General features: G+C 41.4%; 2 protein-coding genes across 3 annotated transcripts in view; one reads left to right on the plus strand and one right to left on the minus strand.

Annotated features, from left to right (window-relative positions):
• AVEN (apoptosis and caspase activation inhibitor) overlaps positions 1 to 16168 on the minus strand; it is a 103789-nt gene extending 87621 nt beyond the window's left edge. Inside the window, exon 1 of the mRNA XM_033144880.1 lies at positions 15729 to 16168. Coding sequence (XP_033000771.1) covers positions 15729 to 15971 — 243 coding nt within the window. The 5' untranslated portion in view covers positions 15972 to 16168. The remainder of the gene's footprint in view (positions 1 to 15728) is intronic.
• CHRM5 (cholinergic receptor muscarinic 5) overlaps positions 1 to 21993 on the plus strand; it is a 62603-nt gene extending 40610 nt beyond the window's left edge. The window contains exons 1-2 of one of the 2 annotated variants that reach the window (XM_033144868.1): positions 12290 to 12422; positions 20291 to 21993. In XM_033144868.1, the coding sequence (XP_033000759.1) occupies positions 20357 to 21949 (1593 nt within the window). In that variant the 5' untranslated portion in view covers positions 12290 to 12422; positions 20291 to 20356 and the 3' untranslated portion in view covers positions 21950 to 21993. Of the gene's footprint in view, positions 1 to 12289; positions 12423 to 20290 lie in introns of those variants that run through there. The other variant, XM_033144858.1, reaches the window with a different exon arrangement.
• Positions 21994 to 22537: the final 544 nt, after the last annotated feature.

Raw genomic sequence — 22537 nt, forward strand, 5'->3', positions numbered from 1 at the left:
TGTACTCAGGAATTAATTTCCACCTGCAGAAAATGCCTTATAAAGAGGACTTAATACAAAGTTTCTCTGAAAGCAGACCTGCAAGTAGAAAAGCACACTGCGACCTTGAATCGAAACATCTGAGTACTAAGATTTTGTGTGCACAATTCATTTATTAGTATTTACATCAACAGAGAAGCCTCTTCCATAAGCGGTACCTCATTTTCAAAGCACAAGAAATATCAGACACAGGTACATAAAATGCTACCACCTCCAAACAAAACCAGTGATCTATCAGTACTAGGTATTGATGGTGCTCTACACTGGCACAATAGGGTTTTAGACAGCAGTTTTTCCCAGCCCCATCTGGAGACGTCAGGGATTGAACCAAGAACTTCTGCAGGCAAAGCATTTGACCTACCCCTGAATAAACACAACTGGAACAATCATAAAATTTTATTCAAAGTCCAGACTCCTTGCTGTCAAATGGAAATGCCTAACTGGCAATTAGTTATTTATAATGAAAGGAGAATTTTCTACATTCAAATAAAAGGAAGTAACAAAAAAGCACTAAATTATCGTGTAATGTAAGATACAGGAGAAGACAAAACTACAATATTTTCTGTGCAAACATGCATTTCCCTAAGGAATTCACAGACTCACCAAATGAAAAAACTAAGTAATGAATAGTTAACATCGTTGTTTCCCTTGTTTCCCAATTACTAGTAGTCCAACAGAAATATAAAGAGCATATGTCTGCCTTTCACAAAACCCACACCTTGGAATAAACAAGGGGGACCATACAGCCATGGGCTTCTTCATTGGTAAATAAATTCATGCCATACTGCAAAAAAAAAAATCAGTCTTTTGCAGCATGTCCTCTAGCTACTTTCAACTTGCAGGAGATCAGTTCTAGAAGAGTAATTTGCCAGACTTTTGAGTTATTGTACATGTGCATGTGTGTGCACAAACACACCACTTTTCATTCCAGGAAATCTTTTTTGTGACTTCAAAAGAGTATGATCAAGTTAAATGTAGCTGGAAACCAGTAAGATTGTCCAATTCATTTTTCTAAGGGAGAAAATTGATACATTCTTGCACTATCAATACATTTAAGTACCACTCTTTTTGAACAGTTACCTTTAAGCTGAGTACCTCTGCATTACTAACACCGAACATTTGTAGTCCCTTTTCCGACCTCAGGGGACGCGGGTGGCGCTGTGGGTTAAACCACAGAGCCTAGGTCTTGCCGATCAGAAGGTCGGCGGTTCGAATCCCGAGGGCGGGGTGAGTTCCCATTGCTCGGTCCCAGCTCCTGCCAACCTAACAGTTCGAAAGCATGTCAAGTGCAAGTAGATAAATAGATACCACTCTGGCAGGAAGGTAAACAGCGTTTCCGTGTGCTGCTCTGGTTCGCCAGAAGCAGCTTAGTCATGCTGGCCACATGACCCAGAAGCTGTACACCGGCTTCCTCGGCCAATAAAGCAAGATGAGCGCTGCAACCCCAGAGTCGTCCGCGACAGGACCTAATGGTCAGGGGTCCCTTTACCTTTACCTTTCCCACTTCAGTGGACCACAAATCACAGGACTACAACCACAGAAGAAGTCTGAATGGCAACTGCTATATTTGTGGCTACTCCAAAGGTTGTGTGTATTAATCTTGACATGCTAATGCAAAGTTCGGCATGCATTACCCTGTCATTGGATATAGGCTCCCCATATCACCCTCAATCTATGCAACAGCACTACAGCAAATCTATGGGTCTGGGCACAGTAACTGGAAGAATTTCCATAGGGGTAGCCAAAGAGGTTGGAATTTTCCCCCAGTGCATTTGGATATTGCCATTTCTGCTATCACATTTGTGTCGATTTATTATTTTGTGCAGAGTCTGTTCTGTTTGTCATATGTTGAATGCAGAGAGAAATTGTTAGCATATACACACACACACTATGCAGGGAAGATTTCAACGTCCATACTCATAAGGCAGGCATCCCCAAACTTTGCCCTCCAGATGTTTTGGGACTACAATTCCCATCATCCCTGACCACTGGTCCTGTTAGCTAGGGATCATGGGAGTTGTCGTCCCAAAACATCTGGAGGGCCGAGTTTGGGGACGCCTGCTATAAGGGACCTTAAGGTGGCCATACTAGAATAAGGGAGCTTCAGAGAGACACAGTAATGGGAAACCTCTGGATTACAATTTATCAAGTTGTAGACTCAACTGAGACAAAAGTTTTTCTCATCACCCTATTGTTTGTGGTGAATGGCTGTGCTTAATAACATAATTATCACTGTTTGTAATTCTACTTTCTGTATTTCATTTCCTTCTGACCCCTTTACGTTCTCTTCTCCCTACCCCCGCCTAATTGTGTAGATACACACACACACCACACCTCAGGATAACATTTCATGCATCTGATGAAGTGGACTATAATTGACAAAAACTTATGCCATAATAAATATTAGTCTTAACGATGTCACAAAAAATGTTTGCTGTATCTGGAATAAGTCTCATTGAGTTCAGTGAGGTTTGCTTGGGAATAAGTGTCCATTGGGTTACAGACTTGAACACAATTAAAGTGGTCAGGCAAAGCACCTACTGACTTTTGCCTTTATAGCAATAATTGCAGTAGAATTCTCATTCCACTTTTTCAGAATACAAAAAAAAAAGTTGAACAAGATGGCTTTCTCCCTTTCCAGTTCTGACGCATGTTTGGTGGTTGCTAAGCAACCTCAAAGCTCTTTCACTCTAACTCAGAAGACATGCAAAGCATTTTGCCTAGCCATTGTACGTGCAGCCTCTTTGAGCAGCATGGTACAGAGCTGAGGGATATGACATACTGTGGGAATCAAAGGGGGTAAAACTACCCCCACTTTACGCTCCTCAGCAGTAAGACTTTAAAGCCATGCCAGAGAAGAGAAATTGCCAAGTTAAATTTAACTACATATATGTATTATCTTACGTCTTCTGCTGTATGTAGTTAAAACACCACTGGTTTTTAACTGGCAAATACTCCAATAGTAGGTCACAGCATGATCTAAAGCAGGTTGCAACAGCTGCACTGATGCTTTACAAAATGATATAAAATTAATAAGTGGGTCCCCAAGATGCATGTTTGGGCTAAAGGTGAATTCAAAGACTAAAAAGACTGAAAACTCCAAAACGCACAACAGAAATTGGTGATTCTGTGGTGAGAATTGTGAAAGCTTACATCACAGTCTAGGGGTTCATTGGATATTATAAGGGTGGTAGATATATATATATATATATATATAGTACATCCAAAAGGAATTACATCCATGGAAGTGATTCATTACATTAGTGTTCTAATCCCAGAGAAAGCCTTTTCAAAAAATTGTATCACCCATGAAAGATTATACCACTTTTCCAGGGTCAAGCATGGTTAGGTAATTATAGAGTTGGCTTGAAAATTTGAGCTCTAATCAAAAGTTATAAAATATTGACTTTTTAAAAAAATATTTACTGAGAATTAGAAAAAACAAAAACAATGATTAGCTCTAATGCAGTAAAATAAAATAATTAGAGTTATTGTTTGGTGTATGGTCCACCTCTTCCTGTGGACTATCTATCTGATCACATACTTTGCACTATATTAACTCAGCTGTTACCCTAAGTTGAATATTGCAAGAATACTTGAGTCTCAGAAACTACAAATTAAATATTCCAGATTTTTAATTAGAGAAATTGTAAGCAGATGCCTTTCAAATTGTTAATGAACTCTGTTTCACAGACCAAACTCTCCCCATTTATTGAGTTCTTTTTATAACAGATATACTAGTAATTGGGGGATTACATCACCAAGTTTTCTCACGACACACTAAGAATTTAGTTTCCAAGCAATCCAATTTTATTTATTTACTGGGGAAAGGAGGGGGTGAGTCACCTAAAATTAAGAATACTTGGTTAGAAAGATTTTCACCTGCTTGCAATCCAGAAAAGAAGTATTACAAAATTAACACTCCATTCACCAACAGGACAGGCACTGATCAAAGGATGATGTATAACACTTTTGTACAGTCAATTTAACCTCCTTTTATCAACAAATTGAAGAGTACCTTCACAAATGGGTTAACACAAAGATTAAAAATGATTTAGCTTTCAATGCATGAGATTGTTGTTGTTCAGTCGTTCAGTCGTGTCCGACTCTTCGTGACCCCATGGACCAGAGCACGCCAGGCACGCCTATCCTTCACTGCCTCTCGCAGTTTGGCCAAACTCATGTTAGTAGCTTCGAGAACACTGTCCAACCATCTCATCCTCTGTCGTCCCCTTCTCCTTGTGCCCTCCATCTTTCCCAACATCAGGGTCTTTTCTAGGGAGTCTTCTCTTCTCATGAGGTGGCCAAAGTACTGGAGCCTCAACTTCAGGATCTGTCCTTCTAGTGAGCACTCAGGGCTGATTTCTTTGAGAATGGATAGGTTTGATCTTCTTGCAGTCCATGGGACTCTCAAGAGTCTCCTCCAGCACCATAATTCAAAAGCATCAATTCTATGCATGAGATAACAGATCTTAAAAAAAACATATATAAAGCACTTCAAAGTTGTGATCTTATGCTTAATTACTGGAAGAAAATCCCACTTAACCCAATGAGAGTAAACCTTGTTAAGATCATTCTGTAAATTTACATGCCAATGTTATCACCTATAATAAAGTGCAAGTGTCTCTGCGTCCAGTCCCTGTGTCCGTGGGATTGTGCTACTGCGCATGTGCCCCACGGACAGCCGTTGGGACTTGGAGCGCAGAGACGCTCTGCGTGTGTTCCCGATGTTGCTAGGGCAACAGGGACGCTATGCGCAGAGCTGGCTACGTCATGCGGCTCTCGCGTTGTTAGAAAAAAACACGAGATAAGCGAGAGCTGCTCAATCAGCTCTGTGCATGTCCCCGACGTTACTAGGGCAACAGTTTGACCGCATATGTTCTGGCGCCCATTAATTTAATGGGGTTAATGTACTAGCATATATATAATTTCTAACTAGGATGAAAGTTGCTCTTTTAGCCCTTCCAGTCTCTTCTTTTCTGCTTAGCTCCTCTTTAGCATCCACGTCCTACCAAGACATGTGGGTGGGGAGTCATTAATGTATTTTTCAGTGTTTCTTTTAGCAGTCAACTACTACTTCTGCTCTAACGCCTAGAATAACCATGTACAGCAAATATTGGATAGGATCAATATGAAAGTGAAAAGTCAACTGCCTACTCCACCTGCTGTTCATTGCTAACAGTTTCCTTTACAGACAGAATACTGTGTTCATTCAAAACGTGAGGAAAAATGTTGCAATAACAAAACACCAATACTTAGTCTTTCCTAGATGAATAAAAGCACAATCAAGATTATCAAGGAGCTGGAATTACTCCCCTACAAAGGTTAGAATATTTAGGGCTCCTTAGTTCAGAAACTGGTTTATGATAATGGTTTTAAAAATGTCCATAGTGTGGAGAAAAGGGAATAGGGAGATTTTTTTTACAACTCTTATTATACTAGAACCTGAGATCATACAATGTAATCTGGAAGAAACAGGACAATGAATTACGCAAGAAAAAATATTTTTCTGGTTTTCCTCCTCTAAAAGCCCTGTTTTTTTGAGGATCAGCTAAAGGTTTTGCAGCTTTTTTGCAAAGGGAAAAGCCCTGGTTTTTGAGGATCAGCTAAAAGTTTTGCAGCTTTTTTGCAAAGGGAAAAGCCCTGGTTTTTTGAGGATCAGCTAAAAGTTTTGCAGCTTTTTTGCAAAGGGAAAACCCTGGTTTTTTGAGGATCAGCTAAAAGTTTTGCAGGGTTTTTTTGCAAAGGGGGAAAAGCAAAGAAGAAAAGCTCTGTTTTTATGGGGTTCAACTCACATTTCTGCAGCTTCTAAAGGAAAGGGAGCCTTTTCTACAGTTTCCAGACAGATAATCTAATCAGCCAGTCACATGTAGCTGGGGAAACAAGCAAACTCCCTCTGCAGCACATTCAACAAAGGAGGGCGGGGCTGAAAGGGAGCCGGGGACTCTTATCTCTCTCCCCATCTCTTGCTGCTTAGCTGCTGAGCAGAGTCCTTTAAACACCCCCTTTCCTCTTTGTAAAATAAACAGCATGATCCTCTTTTGGCCCCTGGGCAATTCAGCTCCAGGGACCACCATTCGCTCCATAAAACGCACAGATACTTCCCCTTACATTTTAGGAGGAAAAAAGTGTGTCTTATGGAGCGAAAAATATGGTAAATCACACAATTAATTATCCCATCAACTAACTTAAATGGACAAATGAATTGCTCCCCTGCCACCACAGCCATTTGGTCTCTTCCCCACCAATCCCCAATACAGTACATGTAATTCCTACTTGGCACTCCTGGAATCAAGCTTCCTATAGTGGATAAGGAATCAGGACAACTGAAAAGGATCAGAAAGTGAAAACATAAGGGAAAATTTGTGACTTTCAACCTCCCAAAGCAGTAGAAGATTTAAAGTTAAATAAAGAATCTCCAGGGTGCAATCAGGCAGCCCTGCTGAAAGAAGAAATGCTCACACAGAAATAGTGCTTTGAAGCTATACTGTAGCGCAACACAGTACTCTCCCAACCCTTAAGCCTTAATTCTTGGCCAAAGCTTCCCACCATTCAACTGCTCACCCAGAGGCAATTACAATTTGTCCTAGGCAAGTAGCTAATTGCAAGGTTGATTGAATGAAACACATTTTCAAGAGGAGTTTGCTCTGATGCTTTTTATCCATATTGTAGCATGGAACAAAATGTAATGTTTGCTAACATAATGTGGTCAACATTACGCAAAAGAATTGTGCAGGATTTACAGATAAATTAGTATGCTATAATGCGTAAATAAGGATAAAAGATAACGCAAGATGTTACTGTCCATTAAAATTAACACTCTAATTGTGGTATGGGATGCGGGTGGCGCTGTGGGTTAAACCACTGAGCCTAGGGCTTGCCAATCGGAAGGTCGGTGGTTTGAATCCCCGTGGCGGGGTGAGCTCCCGTTGCTTGGTGCCAGCTCCTGCCAAACTAGCAGTTCGAAAGGTCATCAAAGTGCAAGTAGATAAATAGGTACCGCTCTGGTGGGAAGGTAAATGGCATTTCTGTGCATTGCTCTGGTTCGCCAGAAGCGGCTTAGTCATGCTGGCCACATGACCCGGAAGCTGTACGCCAGCTCCCTCAGCCAGTAAAGCGAGATGAACGCCGCAACCCCAGAGTCGTCCGCGACTGGACCCAACAGTCAGGGGTCCCTTTCCTTTAGCTTTACCTTTACCTGTTTGCTATAGCAGATAAGGAAGGGGAAGAAAACAACTTAAAAGACTGGAAGGGATGGAAATTGGTCAAGAAAGCTGCAGCTGCCTTATTTGCCACTACCACATCTGCAGTCCACTCACACCACCTTCAGAAGCTGGAGCAACGCCAGCATGAAAAGCAACCATGGTATAGATGCTCCAACATGGCCAGGATCTTCCTACAATCCTAGAACATCATGAGCCAGGTACATTATCTCCTGCATTCTAAATCATATCAGAAGAATGTGTTCGAGTTTCGTGGGGGTTGGGCACACTGATATTTCTGTCACAACATTAAAATTTTGGATACTGCCCTTAACTTCTATTGGCAGCTTTTAATGTTGCGAACCGCCCTGTGATCTTTGGATGAAGAGCGGTATACAAATTTAATAAATAAGTAACTAGTCCACAACACCTGACTTCCCTGCACTAGCCATTCAAAAACCAGGAAGCCTAAAGCCAGTCTAAATGGGACGTTTAGATACAATACCTGGAAAATGCTCCAATTTGGAAGCAGGGAAATCTGCACCCATTTTCATCTGGTTGTTTTATGCCTTGCATTTCAAACATATCACACCATGGATGCCCAACTTAGTGTGGACACCCGATCAGCATAGCCCACAGCAGCCCCAAACTCCTGAGCTCAAGCGATTCACCAGCCTCAATCTCCAGGAGTAGCTGTATTGCAGGCATGCACCACCACACCAGGCTACAACTTAAAACATTCAAATCAACATGAAAATAGCATGAAGTAAATATAAGTAGCTTGCTGTGTGTTTCATTTTGCCACACAGATTGGCTATTCAGGTTCCATTTGCTTTTATGATAATTTTTTTACCCAATTCATTGAATTTCACTGAATCCAAGGAGGATGCAGATATGTTGCTGCATTGTGACAAGAAATACAGTTAGAGCTCTAACAAGCAACACATCAAAAACATTTAGTTCTGTGATTTAGCTGTTTGAACTTCATTGCAAAATAAATTGTTTTGGAAATAATGTATCATGTTATTTTCTGTTTTCTAATTGGCTAAACCAGTAAGTATATTCATTTCTGCAAATTAGATTTGTTTATAAAAGCAAAAACATTATAGCTTTGCCCACTTGCCAGTAATTGCATTCATACTTGGTCTTTTCTCCACAAAATAATTTATATATTTTATCTTTCATCTGCATGACAATGTGGCTAGCCAATAACAGTGACAGAAATATGATATTAATTTAATATGACATAATCCTTACAGATTTATCCGAGCTTTCTCATAATTATAGACATATAACACAAGAGAAGCATAATACTAGAGACAGAAATGCCAACGTGAACAAGAGATTAAAATATCAAACATAATAGCTTTCTTTCTAAACGATCCCTATTCACACTTTGCAATATAAATTTGTTTCCTCAAGGTGATAGAAACCAGCTCTTATTTCGAAATATACCATTTGTTGCATTTATGTTCAAATTACTCTGACTAAAAAGATAATTTATAACTCAAAATACTGAGCAGTGTAACTGCTATCTCTGAAAAATATGTACAGGCCCTTATTGGCCCAAGAATAATGCCTTAATAGTTAAATACACTAGGACTACAATCCCATGCATACTTTCCTGGAAGTGCCATTGAACATAGTGGGGCTTACATCTCAGTAAACATACAACAGGATTTGACTGAAAATCATTAAATACAAATTATTCAGATCAGTGATTAAACAATGGTGAGTTTTACAATCCTCTCAGCACACACTTTAGGTAAAGATGGGATCTAATCCACATTAATGACCATGAGCCCAAAAGCAGAGAGCAGCAACAGTAATTGAAGGTGGACTTCTAGATCCTTAAAGAGCTTGTAACAGTCATCACAGCTATGAGGACAGTGGTACAACCCCCACCAGGGCTGTCTTTAGCATATGTGCCGCTGGGGTGCAAAGATCCGCCCAGTGCCCACAAATTTAGTTTAGCCCCCAAATTAACTTTTATTATGCTTCTGTCAGACACCACGCTTACGCCTTATCTCTTGTTGTGAATGACAAGCGCCGTTGTTGAGTCTGAAAAGCGCTGCGGTTGTGAATGACAAGAGCAGCACTTCTTTGGTAAATGAGCGCACAAAGTCGAAAGTCCTTTAGTGAAACAGTAGGTATACATTTCGTAATACCTAGGTATATATGTATTTTGTTTTTCTAGCTTGATCAAAATTATTTATTATTTCATAACAGGTAGATAGTTAAGAGCTTAGGCGGCTTCAGCGGCGGGCACATGGCACCCCCCAGAATTCGGTGCCCAGGTGCCCCGCACCCCGGCGTAAAGACAGTCCTGATCCCCACAAATTCTTTCTCTACATTAGATGTTAATCTAACCCAGAGAATAATCCCCTTCTAATTTGCACACACATACACCTGCCCAAAGATACCTCCTCTTTTTCATCCCACTTACTGGTAGCACTTCAACAGCAGGAAAGCACAAGAGGGGAAGAATGGAGGTTTTCCTCTCCAGCACTAGTCTGTAATGCTGCAAGTAGCTCCTGGGAAATATACTTTTCTACTGACCCTGCAGTCATACTTACTTCTAGGGGCTACTTGCAGCCTGGCATAGTATGTTTTTTTTCAGTACACCGGCTGCCAGGGGGCAATGGGAGAAAATCTACCTGATTTTTTGTGGGAAGAGGAGTGTAACTTAGGTTGTTTCCAAACCAACCTGGCATGAACCAATGGAGGAGATTGCTCATCCCCATCAATGCTTTTAATGTTGTAAAATAGCTAACAATGGTTACCCTGGTGTTTGGTTTCAACAAGAAACCACACCGCTCTCAGCCCAAGAACTCCCTTAGAAAAGTGGATAAGCATGAAGTTTCCACATAAACTATAGTGAGGAGCCTCTTTCAGAGTGAGGGCCACAAACAACCTGGGGCAATCTTCCAGGGGCAGCATGCCAGTGATGGGCAGGGCCGTAAGGAAAATTGAGTGTGGCCAGAGGAAAAAACCAAGGCCAGACACTTACCGGTACCTTAGAACAGTATGCCACATTCTAGCCATGCTGAAGTCAGGTTTCTACACACACCACACCCATCTCTCCATTCTGCATCCAGGCAAGCAAGAAGCAGTATTACATTTAAAGGACACACTACTGATAGAAACAGCTTTCAAGATGGGGCGTGGAGTAGGGTCAGTGAGGTATGTGGCTTGGAAGAGACGTGTGGCCTGGGGAGGGACACACAAGGGTCATGCTTGGTTCCTGAGCCTAAAGTTCCCCAACCCTGTTATAGAGGTTATATCCAAGTACTTGCAGAATGGAAGGTAACAGATTGCTAAAATGCCACCAGGAGTAGTTTACCAAGCATTCACATAAATAAGGAGGAATCCCGAAATTAACCAACATAATGTATCTGGAAACAAAGCCTAACTGTTAATTATTTTTACAGGTCTGGGAAGAAATGTGCCTACTAATTCATATGTGATGCTCTTAAAAGTACACATATACAGTACAGTATAAAGTTTTATTAAAGCCTCAAAATTTGCTTGCACTCCAACTATGAAATTATGAAAAGGGGGGAATCAATATTCCAATCACTGAGCAAGAATTCTTAGAACTGCATGCATATTTTATATTTCCAACCAGATACATAATACTGTATAGAACATTTTGCCCTCATGTGGACACAACCCTGTAATGCAAATGCTTAAGTCAGGGCTGCCTCAGAAATCCTGTCATAATTTTTCTGTGTAGGTGTAACTTCTATGTAACAAGATTGGAGGGCGGGGCGGGACCATGCACCATCGTGAATGCTATGAATGCATGTATATTTTTTGATACCTGTACAACATGGTGTGGCAATATACATGCTTTATTGTATCTTTACAAAGTATCTTTAACATAGCTTTCTAAAAAGTCTAACAGCAGGTGTCAGAGTAAGCTGCAACTAAAGCATATACAATACAAAAGCACATACAAAATCATGCTCTGTCCCATGAGACTAGGGCCCTGCAGGACTTGATCTCCTTCCGCAGGGCCTGTAAGACAGAGCTATTCCGCCTGGCTTTCAACTTAGCCTGATCCGTCTTCCTTTTCCCTTCCCCCTTTTCTATGAAAAAAACCCTACTGAGACCCCACATTAATTTTCTCCCCTGGTCTCCTTGCTGGCCCTAGCAGGATTAATCTGGCCAGTTAGTCCTGGTGATGCCACATTTACCGGTATGCTGTATTTATGCTGTTTTTAAGCTGTTTTTAAACTCGGTTCTTAATCAATGTTTTTGTGTTTGTTGTTAGCCGCCCTGAGCCCAGTTTTGATCGGGAAGGGTGGGGTATAAATAAAAATTTATTATTATTAATATTAACAATTGTGGGAGGGCCAATATGAAAGTGATTTATCAAGCTGCTTGGTGAAGCATGCAAACTCCTCTTGTGAGGATTTCTAAAAGCTGAATAAACATTTGCCAAGTATATTTTGGCGTAAGAGATAGCATGTGGCACATTATGTTCTACTCTGCTTTTGTAAGAAGTTACTGTGACCTTCTCACAAATTATTTGATTTTAATGGTAACTGCTAACAGAGTGCTTGTGGTAATGTTGCTTCTAAGAGAACAGACTGTGGACCAGAAAGAGCCCAAATCTCACCTCAACCATTAATTTATCTCCCCTATTTGAAATATTGAGATAACATTGACCTATTTTACAAGAATGTTGTATGGTTATTGAGATATAGTACTGCATGTTGAACTTTAAAACAAGTACAAAAGCAGCTAACAAACAGTTCGTGTAATTTTGCCTAATAATCCCAGCTTTGTAGGAAAACAAATAATTTATCTATAAGTAATGCTATTAACCACTCATTTTTGCACCTTCAGCTTGGTTCCTTCATTGTATGTTTTAAACTTATGGAGGCGACTATAAACTTTAGCTCTATTTTTTCACTCCTGTTTTAAACACAAAGGAGAATATCTTTTTTAACCAAAATTTTCTGCATGGGCATTATGTACATCAGATTTTGAGGCTTAAAAACAGGGTTTAATTTGTGATTGAGCTCAACCACACAATCTGTTTTCAACAACTTAGCCTTGTGATGAGAAGCCACAATAAAGACACGTGGCCAAGGAAGGCACCACTGAACAACTGCAGCCTATTCCTACACATTAGAAGGAGCAGAGTTTCCAAGGTGCATGGCATGCTTCCAGGTAGGACTCGTTACAAGAAATTTTGAAAGTAAACTTCAGTACCTCTTAAAAAGAAATGTTACCATTGTGTCTCCCTTCCTCAGTATTCCCTGTACTGTAATTAGCTGCCTATCTCTAGTTGGGACAATGATCTATATTTTGCACTTTGCAATAATAATTTAAGGACAACGTGAAATGCTTTATAGGAGCATCATAAAAAATAAACAAAAACATTCAAACAAAAATACTTTAATTGCACTGCCATAAATAACTGCAAATATCTTAGGTTTGTCTGTTGAAAGATTAGTGATTCTATAGAACTATAAAAAAAACTTAAGGGTGTTACTTGTAATATTATGAAATAAAGAACACCCCTTAAAATAAATTATATTTGGTAATCCTACTTAATTTAAATTCTGTTATGAACTTTATTGCTTATAGTCAAAATCTACCACAATCCAAAAGAAACAGCACAAAAATAGTATGACAACATCACTCTCCTACAAATTAGAGGCAAACAAAATAAGTCTTTTTCAAGTTTTACAAGACTTACAACAAAATATGCATAACTCAACAATACTCCTAAAACAGTAAGGCCATTTACCTGGGAGTAAGGCCCAAAGAATCAACCTGCATAGGATTGCAATTGTAAAATATTAACCATCCTTATACCCAACTGAATTCTATACAGGCCTACTGTGACGTAAATCCCATTGAATTCATGTAGCTGTCAGTATGTATAGTGGTGCTTCCAGATAGGTCTTTGTTATGGTGTTTTCATTATGCACACAAGGTTTCTTGCAGTAGGTATGTACACAACACTATTGTGTGCCACTGTCAAAAAGACCATCCATGTTCCCTCCCCCTTCTAGATTTACTCTTTTAAGGGGATTCTAAAAAGTTTTTTAAAAAAAACACCTGTTGCCAATTTTCAATAATCCACTAAGCTCCCATCTGGAAGCACTCTAGGGGTATAACATGGAGTTATAAATGTTTTTATATAAAACATTTGTGACAGTTTTCCAAACAGTGCATGCATGCATTTTTTCCTAAAGGAGATTTAGCATTGTGCTTCAATACAGCAATATTAGTTAACTATCAATGGAATATAACTATGCAGTCCCTCATTTAAATAAAAGCAGCTACGGTGGCCAGTAACAAGTCCCTTTCTCCAGAGGTAACTGGTTTATCACTGCTAACGTAATCCTGCATTAGACGGAGTTGAGTGTGATTCTAGCAAGACAAATTCTTTCTTGATGGTTAACATCAATACCCTAGAAAGCCTCTGAAGTTGAGCAATATTGATCCATGTAAAGGTAAAGGTAAAAGGACCCCTGACCATTAGGTCCAGTCGCGGACGACTCTGGGGTTACAGTGCCCATCTTGCTTTACTGGCCGAGGGAGCCAGCATACAGCTTCCAGGTCTTGTGGCCAGCATGACTAAGCTGCTTCTGGCGAACCAGAGCAGCACACGGAAACGCCGTTTACCTATTTATCTGCTTGCACTTTGGCGTGCTTTCAAACTGCTAGGTTGGCAGGAGCTGGGACTGAGCAACAGGAGCTCACCCCGTCACGGGGACTCAAACCACCAACCTTCTGATCGGCACCCGCGTCCCATTGATCCATGAAGGGCTGAAATATTACCAACATTCTAAGTTACATAATCACAGTCATGGAGAGTATAATTTACCTGGAACGCTTAACCAGCAAATTAGTCACAACCTAACTTATAATATTGACGTCTGCCACCTAGACAGGATTTACTGACTCAACCAAAATTTTACTCTATTGGCCAACTGCCAGAACCAGACTGCTACATTCGGGGGGGGGGGCGGAAATGCAGCTAATGATTTATTTTTGTAATTACTATGGTGTATGTTACTAAGCAGGTTCATATTTACTAAGGGGTCACATGCTGGCTGGCAGCTATACTTGTAGCACATCGCCTGTGCACATGCTGTCAACTTTGTGTCCTGTCAATGTAACGCATGATCACATGGTGTCACAGTGCTTAGAGTGCATCTGACATGACTGCACAAATCTGTTCCTCTTCCAGCTGCCATGCAAACCGCAGACCAGCTTTCCCTCTGAATAGTACTGTCTGTCACTTTGTCCTATGACATCTTTGAGGCAACATTGACTGTCCAGCTGCCATCACCTTAGGCATGATGATGACCCAGGAAGAGATTCCACAGAATAGCTGAACTCCCCGAACAAGCAAAGATTACATTCCCTTAACAATGAAAAACAACTCAGGTTTTACATCTTTTGAGGAAAACTTCCTGTCTCCTCTGCCAGGCCTGGTTTAAAACATGGCACCAGATGTCATGCTGCGGGCAACACATTAAACTGGGTCATCAGTTCCTGTGTGCGAAGTGACCAGGAAATCACAGGCTAGTTATGCACCCTGCAATCACTGCACACTAGGAGCCAACAACCCAATTTAAACCCTATTCTGGCCCATACAGATAATTTTCTACTCCATACCCAGAGTCACATTTAACTGGGATATCAGAATTTCTGTGCACAAAGGGCGGTGGACCTAATTACTCCAACCTAAGGCTGCCATCCTGTAAACACACTTACCTGTGAACAAGTCTTTTTAATTCAATGGGGCTTAATTTCTGATTAACACCACACTGAGTTACACTGTACGACAAACTTCCAGCACAAGTCTCCTACTTGAATAATATAATACACTGGGGCAGGAGGTGAATGGCGTGAGAACAAGTGGCCTTCGCCACACCTCAACAACAATGGATCTGCAAGAGACCCACTTCCACCCTTGCATTTCATGTACGTAAGCCCAACTGTTTGTTTAAAAACTTTTGTTGTTGTTTTTGGTGTGTGCAACAAACTGACAGGGAACATATACCTCTCCAGAAGCAGACAGCCCCATGATAAGCACAGTGACCACACACTCACACTAGATGTATCTATATATGCCCCAAAAAAGTTTAGGGGTACTCTCCTTTTGACTCAAGAAAACCACCATTTTATAGTTCAAATCAGGAAAAATAAATACTGTACAGTAAATGGGCAAAAGTACAAAGATTCACAAAATGTTTAGGGGTATGCATACCCCTGTGTACCCCCAGAAAAAGCACTGTATAGATGTATATATCCCCGCCCGCCGCCACACACACACACATTACACTATGTATGTATGTTGTAACCCCCAACATATTAGGTAGAATCTGGTTGCTAAGGAGAGGGAGATAGTAACAGCCTCGGCGGAGCCTCAGATAGAAAGCTTTGCCACAGAGAAGCCGGGGGGGGGTCTACTTTAGCTCCGCTTCGGCCTCGTGTGTGTCTCTTTTTCCTTACCGATTCATAACCGTGAGGGGCGGAGGCAGGCGCGGCGGGCCCTCTGCCGCGAGCGTCCCGCCTGCCTCTTCCTCTCCCCCCGCCTCTTCCCCGGCTCCCCCCTCCTCGGCCGGGACCGGCCTCGCTGCTGCCTCCGGAGCCTTCCGCCTGCCTCTCTCGACCGCCCGGCCGCCGGCGATGGGGTTGCCGGCCGCCGCCGCCTCCCCGTTGGGGCCTGCCGCCGCCGCGTTCGGGCTGCTGCATGGCAGCTACTTCGGGTCCGGCCCGCTCCTTCTCGCAGCAGCGTTTCTCCAGGCCCGTCTCCCCGCCTCCTCCGGGAAGCTGGCTGCCTCCCTCGGGAGAGGAGAAACTGGGGGCCGCGCCAGGCTTGGGCCTAGCGATCCTGACTCCTCTCGGAAGTCCCGGCGAAGCCTCGCGAAGCGCGCCTTCCCGTCTGCAGTGAACGGGAAACGGTCGCAAACGCGGCGCGTTTGATGCAAGCGCAACAGAACCTCCGCGAGGCTCTTTGCGGCCGCATTTTTTAGTTGCTGTGGTTTTTCTAGACTTCCAAGATTCATTATAAGATGCGTTTTTAACTGGGGGATATCACCAGCTCACAGCTCTTCGATCCTAAAACTGCATACTTGGGAGTAAATCCCATTGGAATGTAACATGGTAAACAATAGTAATATCTGGCTTGCAGCTCTCACAAATAAAGTTCCCGTGAAATAATCCCTAAAGAAATGCCTCACAAATCAGGTAACATAATCCACAATTAAACGTAATGAAAGTAGCAATATATCCACATTAAGCTGTTGAGAAAACAACCATAAACAGCATCCTAAATAATATGTCATGCAGATTCCAGAACGCTAGTCTTGGGAGCTGATTCATAACAATTTTGAGGTGCTTTGCCCCCCTCCCCAAATTTGGCAGTAACTTTCTTGGTCACTACATATTTAAAGTTGCCATGGTGAATTATGCATGAGCATGCCACTGTGCATGTTAATCAGTAGCTGTGACCATGGTGATGTGATCAGACAGAGATGTCCAACATGCCACTAAAATCAAAGCAGAAATGCTTATTGCTTGCAGCTGCTCCAATTTCCAAATCTGTGTTGGGAGTGAGAGCCCACTGGATGGTCTTAGGAATGATCACAAGAAAATTTGTTAGTGGCTGTGCCTCTTTTTCTGCTTCTCTCCAAAGCACCTTGCAGGACTTATGCACCTCAGAGAAGTTCTCCCCTAGGATGAAACGGCAGTCAGGCCCAACCTCAGCAAAGTTCCTGAGCAAGCCTCACAGACTAACAAAGAAACTTGACCTGAGAAACTACCACCATCTTGGTTAAATCGTGTGCACATGCTCAGAAAGGCAATCAAGAGGAGCAATATTATGTGTGATATGACAGTAGCAGCATTTTTTTTAAACAAAGGAGGCAGCTGCTCATTACCTTGTCGTATTCAGTTTTTGCAGCAGCCACCTACCTCACTGACAGTCATCACTTGCCTGCCTAACTACATGCCTGACAGCTCATTCCTAGTCCAATCCCTACTATGGGATGGCAGCAACAAAACTGTAAGGAGGAGGATCAGAAACAATAGTCAATGGGAAAGGGAAAGAGGAATTCATGAGTACTCTGATTCCCACAAAACTCTTAAGCTAATGCTAATGGCTTGGTTCCACAGCAAAGGAATGCAGTGTCCACTTGATATCTGTATCTGATGGAGTAACCTCTTAATCTGTGCGGTCCTATGCTTTGTGACAGAGGGAGTCAATGTGGTACCTTCTAGATGCTATAGGCCAAGGGTAGGCAACCTAAGGCCCATGGGCCACAAGAGGCTCACAGGGGTCACTTAACCGGCCCACGAACCGAGCTGCCCACTCGGCGAGTCCCCATGTACTGCGCTAAACCGGCGCAGCGTGGCACAGGGACTCACTTCTGCGGTGCTGGAAATTGCGTCTGCGCATGCTCAGACGCTGGAAATTACGTCTGTGCAGATGCAGACACTGAAAATCGCGGCCACACGCCTGTGACTCAGGCCCACGGAGGGATCTCTGCTGGAGTGAACCGGCCCAGTCAAGGTAAACCTTGCCGACCCCTGCTATAGGCAGTGGTCTCAAATTTCAGGGGCAGCTTTAAAATTCAGTTTCCCGCCTCCACAACATCTAACTTTTCATTTTACATCATAGTTGTGGCGCCCCCTGCAGCACCCCCAAGGCTCCACACCAAATGCGCCCGAACCAGTTGTGCTCCCCCAAATCCACTTCTGCCATGTGCTACAACTTCCACCAGCTATGGGATGAACCAGACATTATTTCTAAAAACCATTTCACACACAGCTCTAAAAACTACATCTGAATCTCTTGCACACTATTTTTTTCATGTATAAAAGGTGCTTTCATCTGCTTCAGAATTTAGAGATGGGAGCCATCTTAAAATTTAGTATGCATATGCATTATGGCCATAAAGTGCATGAAGAACTAATTTAAGCACTATCTAAGCTTTACAATTGAAACAGTCTTAGAACAATCCAAACATTATACAGTATCCTCTGGGAAGCTGATCCAAAAGAAAGGAATTCACTGATTCCTAGTATAGATAGAAATCTTACAGTAAATCCAATAGTATTGGTGCAATAACTGGCTGTTTAGTCACAAATACCCTGCTCAAATGAACATAGAGTGCATTATCCCAAATATAGTACAATCAATTGCAAACTACATTGCATGTATTTTTTCTTCTTTGCATTGCATGTTGTTATTGTGCACTGCTTTCATAATGTAGGAACCAAGACGAAAAGCTTTAAATCTATAGTGATGTCTAACATTTTGTTTTGCCTCTTGGTTGTATTGGAAACAAACCCATCAGCAGAAAATACTTTTATAAGGCAAAATACAGTCTCGGAGAACTTGATCATTTGGAATTGATGCAGATAGGTGACACTTTAAGATCTTAACAGCCAAATATGATTAATAGTCACTCCTCCATTACAGTGAGCTCACTGCTTTTCTTCCCCTGCAGTCCTTAGTCAGCTAGGACTTTATTTTCTAAAGGGGTGATTTTTTTTAATTGTGGAAAATGACCTGAGTTGGCCTTTCCATTAAGAGTGTGTAGTCAATCACGTATGATAGCTTTGTTTAAGGGACCACTTTTGCTGTAGCTGAAATGAAGAAACTTTACATTCTTGCATCAAGGAGGAACCTTACTGCATTTTTTAATATAAACTGCTGCAGCTCAGAACAATAAATAGCAACAATGGATGGACGGATTTTTGCTTTGGAGAAAGAGTTGTGAAAGTTACAAGCAAAGAATTCCAGTTGCAATGAGCAGGAGTGGAAGGCAAGGAGTCCAGTGGGCTACCAGTATTTAAGTACTGTATGAAAGACAGAAGTCATAGAATAGGAAATATATTTTTAGTAGCTGTTAAAGCAAGGAGTGGGAATTTTTGTTCTTGTTTTATTATAGATTTTGTGTTTTTATATTGTGTTTTTATGTTGTGAACCACCATGAAATCGACAGATGTAGTGTGGTATACAAATTAAATAAATAAAATAAATAAAATAAAAAATGTTACTGCTACTGAACAGCACATACTCCACTTGTCTCTTTACCAGGACTTTAGTCTTCCATTGCTGCATATTATGCCACTCTTCAAATTTTTCTTTCATTGCCGCAGGGATGGCAAACATATGGCCCTCCAGATGTTGTTGGACTGTATAATTAAAAACCACATCAAGGCTTTGTTTTAACAGCAAATGCAGGGAATTATTTTCTTCAGGACCCATATTGAATGGAAAGGAGATTGACCCCTGTGTCACAACTTTAGTGTGTGTGGACTTTTAAAATAGTGGTTCCTTTATGCATTTACCTATCTGAAACACTGTCTATACAACTTGTTCCCTGAATCTACAGTATGGTACCATTAAACATCACACCTAGAGTCAGTCCATTGGTATCATAGGTTAAATGTCCCCTGCCTCACTGTTGTCCTACTGCAAATTGGGGGCCCTATGCCGTGCACTGCTCTGGTTCACCAGAGGCGACTTAGTCATGTTGGCCACATGACCCGGAAGCTGTCTGTGGATAAACACTGGCTCCCTCAGCCTATAGAGTGAGATGAGTGCTACAACCCCAGAGTCGTCCACAATAGTTTGAGCAAAATAACACAAAATATATTTAATTGTTCATATTAAATAGTTAAAGTAAGAATTCAACAATTAATATTGAATATTTCAGTTATGTCAGAAGCCTTTCCCAAATCTGGTGCCCTCCAGATATTCTTGGACTACAACTCCCATAAATCCCAGGCAGTATGGCCAATGGTCAGGAATGATGGAAGTTGTATTCCAAAACACCAAGTTGGGGAAAGCTCTCCTACAGCAACAAAAGTTGGCTGGGAAATATTACCAAGCCTATTTTGTGTCTCTAAACTTGAATACATAATATTGAAATATCTTTAGAAGTCGTCGTAATTTATAATTGATACTCCAACGGTCTTACAATTTGCTTGTGCTTAATAAATCTGGCAGGAGTCCATAATTATTTTACAAGCTTTCTTTCTCTTTATTTGTCATTAAAAAGGTGTCTTCAAAGTACAGATGAAGAAGCAACTTAAAAGGGACTGGTGTTAATACGCCAAGAAAAAGAATGGAAGAAAAATTGCACAGCAATTCAACCATTGTCAATGGTACAACCCCTAACCATAAGCATTTAGAAGGTCATAGCCTTTGGGAAGTAATTACCATTGCTACAGTGACGGCCATTTTAAGCTTAATAACTATAGTGGGAAATGTTCTTGTGATGATATCCTTCAAAGTCAACAGCCAGCTCAAGACGGTGAACAATTACTATTTACTCAGTCTTGCATGTGCAGACCTTATCATTGGAATATTTTCTATGAATCTTTATACATCCTACATATTAATAGGGTACTGGTCTCTTGGAAGTCTAGCATGTGACTTGTGGCTAGCCCTGGATTATGTAGCTAGCAATGCATCAGTAATGAATTTACTGGTTATCAGCTTCGACCGATATTTTTCTATTACACGGCCATTAACCTACAGGGCTAAACGCACACCGAAAAGGGCTGGCGTCATGATTGGCCTAGCTTGGCTAATTTCATTTATCCTGTGGGCACCAGTCATCTTATGTTGGCAGTATTTCGTTGGGGAACGAACTGTCCCACCTGGAGAATGCCAGATTCAATTTTTGTATGAACCCATCATCACCTTTGGTACTGCGATTGCTGCTTTCTATATCCCAGTTTCCGTGATGACTATTTTGTATTGCCGTATTTATAGAGAGACAGAGAAACGGACCAAGGATCTGGCCGAACTTCAAGGATCCAGTTCTGTGGCTGAGTTCGAAATGATAAAGCCTCAGAAAGCTCTGCTAAAGTCCTGCTTTAGCTGCAAGCAACAAAATTTAGCCAAAAGGGAGAGGTGTCAGGCTTCATGGTCTTCATCCAGCCGAAGTACTTCTGCAACAGCAAAGGCATGTCAGATTCAAAATACTTGTCATGACTGGTCTAAGGTGGACCAGCTAACCACTTGCAGCAGCTATGCATCCTCAGAAGAGGAGGATAAACGTGCCTCTGACCCCGTCTTTCAAGTAGCTTATAAGTCTCCAGTAAAGAGCAAGGATGATGAACATAAAGAGGAGAAAAAGGAAGCCTTTATCAAAGACCATCCTGGGGAAAATGACTATGAGACTCCAAAATATTTTCTAACCCCAACCAAAGGCCACGTTAAAAAAAGTAGTAAATGTATAGCTTATAAGTTCCGATTGGTGGTTAAAGCTGATGGTGCCCCAGAAACTAACAATGGTTGCCGAAAAGTAAAGATCACTCCTTGTTCTGCCACTTTATCTAAGGACACGACTTCCATCAAAAACATGGATCCAAATATAAACAATCAAATTACTAAAAGGAAAAGAATGGTCCTTATAAAGGAGCGCAAAGCAGCCCAGACTTTAAGTGCCATTCTTCTAGCTTTCATAATCACTTGGACACCCTACAATATCATGGTTTTGGTCTCCACATTCTGCTCAGATTGCATTCCTCCAACGCTGTGGCACCTTGGCTACTGGCTGTGCTATGTGAATAGTACTGTTAACCCAATCTGCTATGCTCTCTGTAACAAAACTTTCAGAAAGACATTTAAGTTGTTGCTGTTCTGTCAGTGGAAGAAGAAAAAAATCGAAGAAAAATTATACTGGCAGGGTAATACTAAACTGCCTTAATTTAAAGTGTTTTGGGGAGGGAAACAGACCTTGGCAAACACTGTAAATCACTGTAAAGTTGTTGCTTTGCATGTCTGGAGACAAAAGAAGCACAATTTTTGTGGTGATAAAGATAAACCTATGGCTATGAAGAAAGCAGCCACAATGATGAACATTTCTATAATTGTCTGTGACTACTAAATAGAGCATTATTTATGTTGCTGTCATAGAAAGTTTCCTTCCACATGTTTGCCAAATAAAATGGCACACCAACAGACCTTAATGGTTGGGTATGGAATAGACCCTTCATTCATTAGGTCCAATACCTGGAAAGTAACATTATGCCTTCCTGCACATTTTTTCTAAGGCTTTGTCCAGTTTAGTTATAGGTCTCCAATAGAATGACACTTGCATCACTTCCCATGCAGAATTGTTTCTAAACTGGATGGAAACCAAAGGAAGGCAAGTACCACTGGCCAACAATAAATGTCTGAGGGTTTTTTCTCAATGGACAAATTTGCTCTTGGAATTAGTTGTGAGGCCATGAACATTGTTTGAGTTTGTATTGTTCTTTTTCTATGGCTGAGAGATGGCTTATAGGGTGTAAAC

The sequence above is a fragment of the Lacerta agilis genome, chromosome 1 (genome assembly GCF_009819535.1).
Source record: "Lacerta agilis isolate rLacAgi1 chromosome 1, rLacAgi1.pri, whole genome shotgun sequence".
In the NCBI taxonomy this organism is placed as follows: domain Eukaryota; kingdom Metazoa; phylum Chordata; class Lepidosauria; order Squamata; family Lacertidae; genus Lacerta; species Lacerta agilis.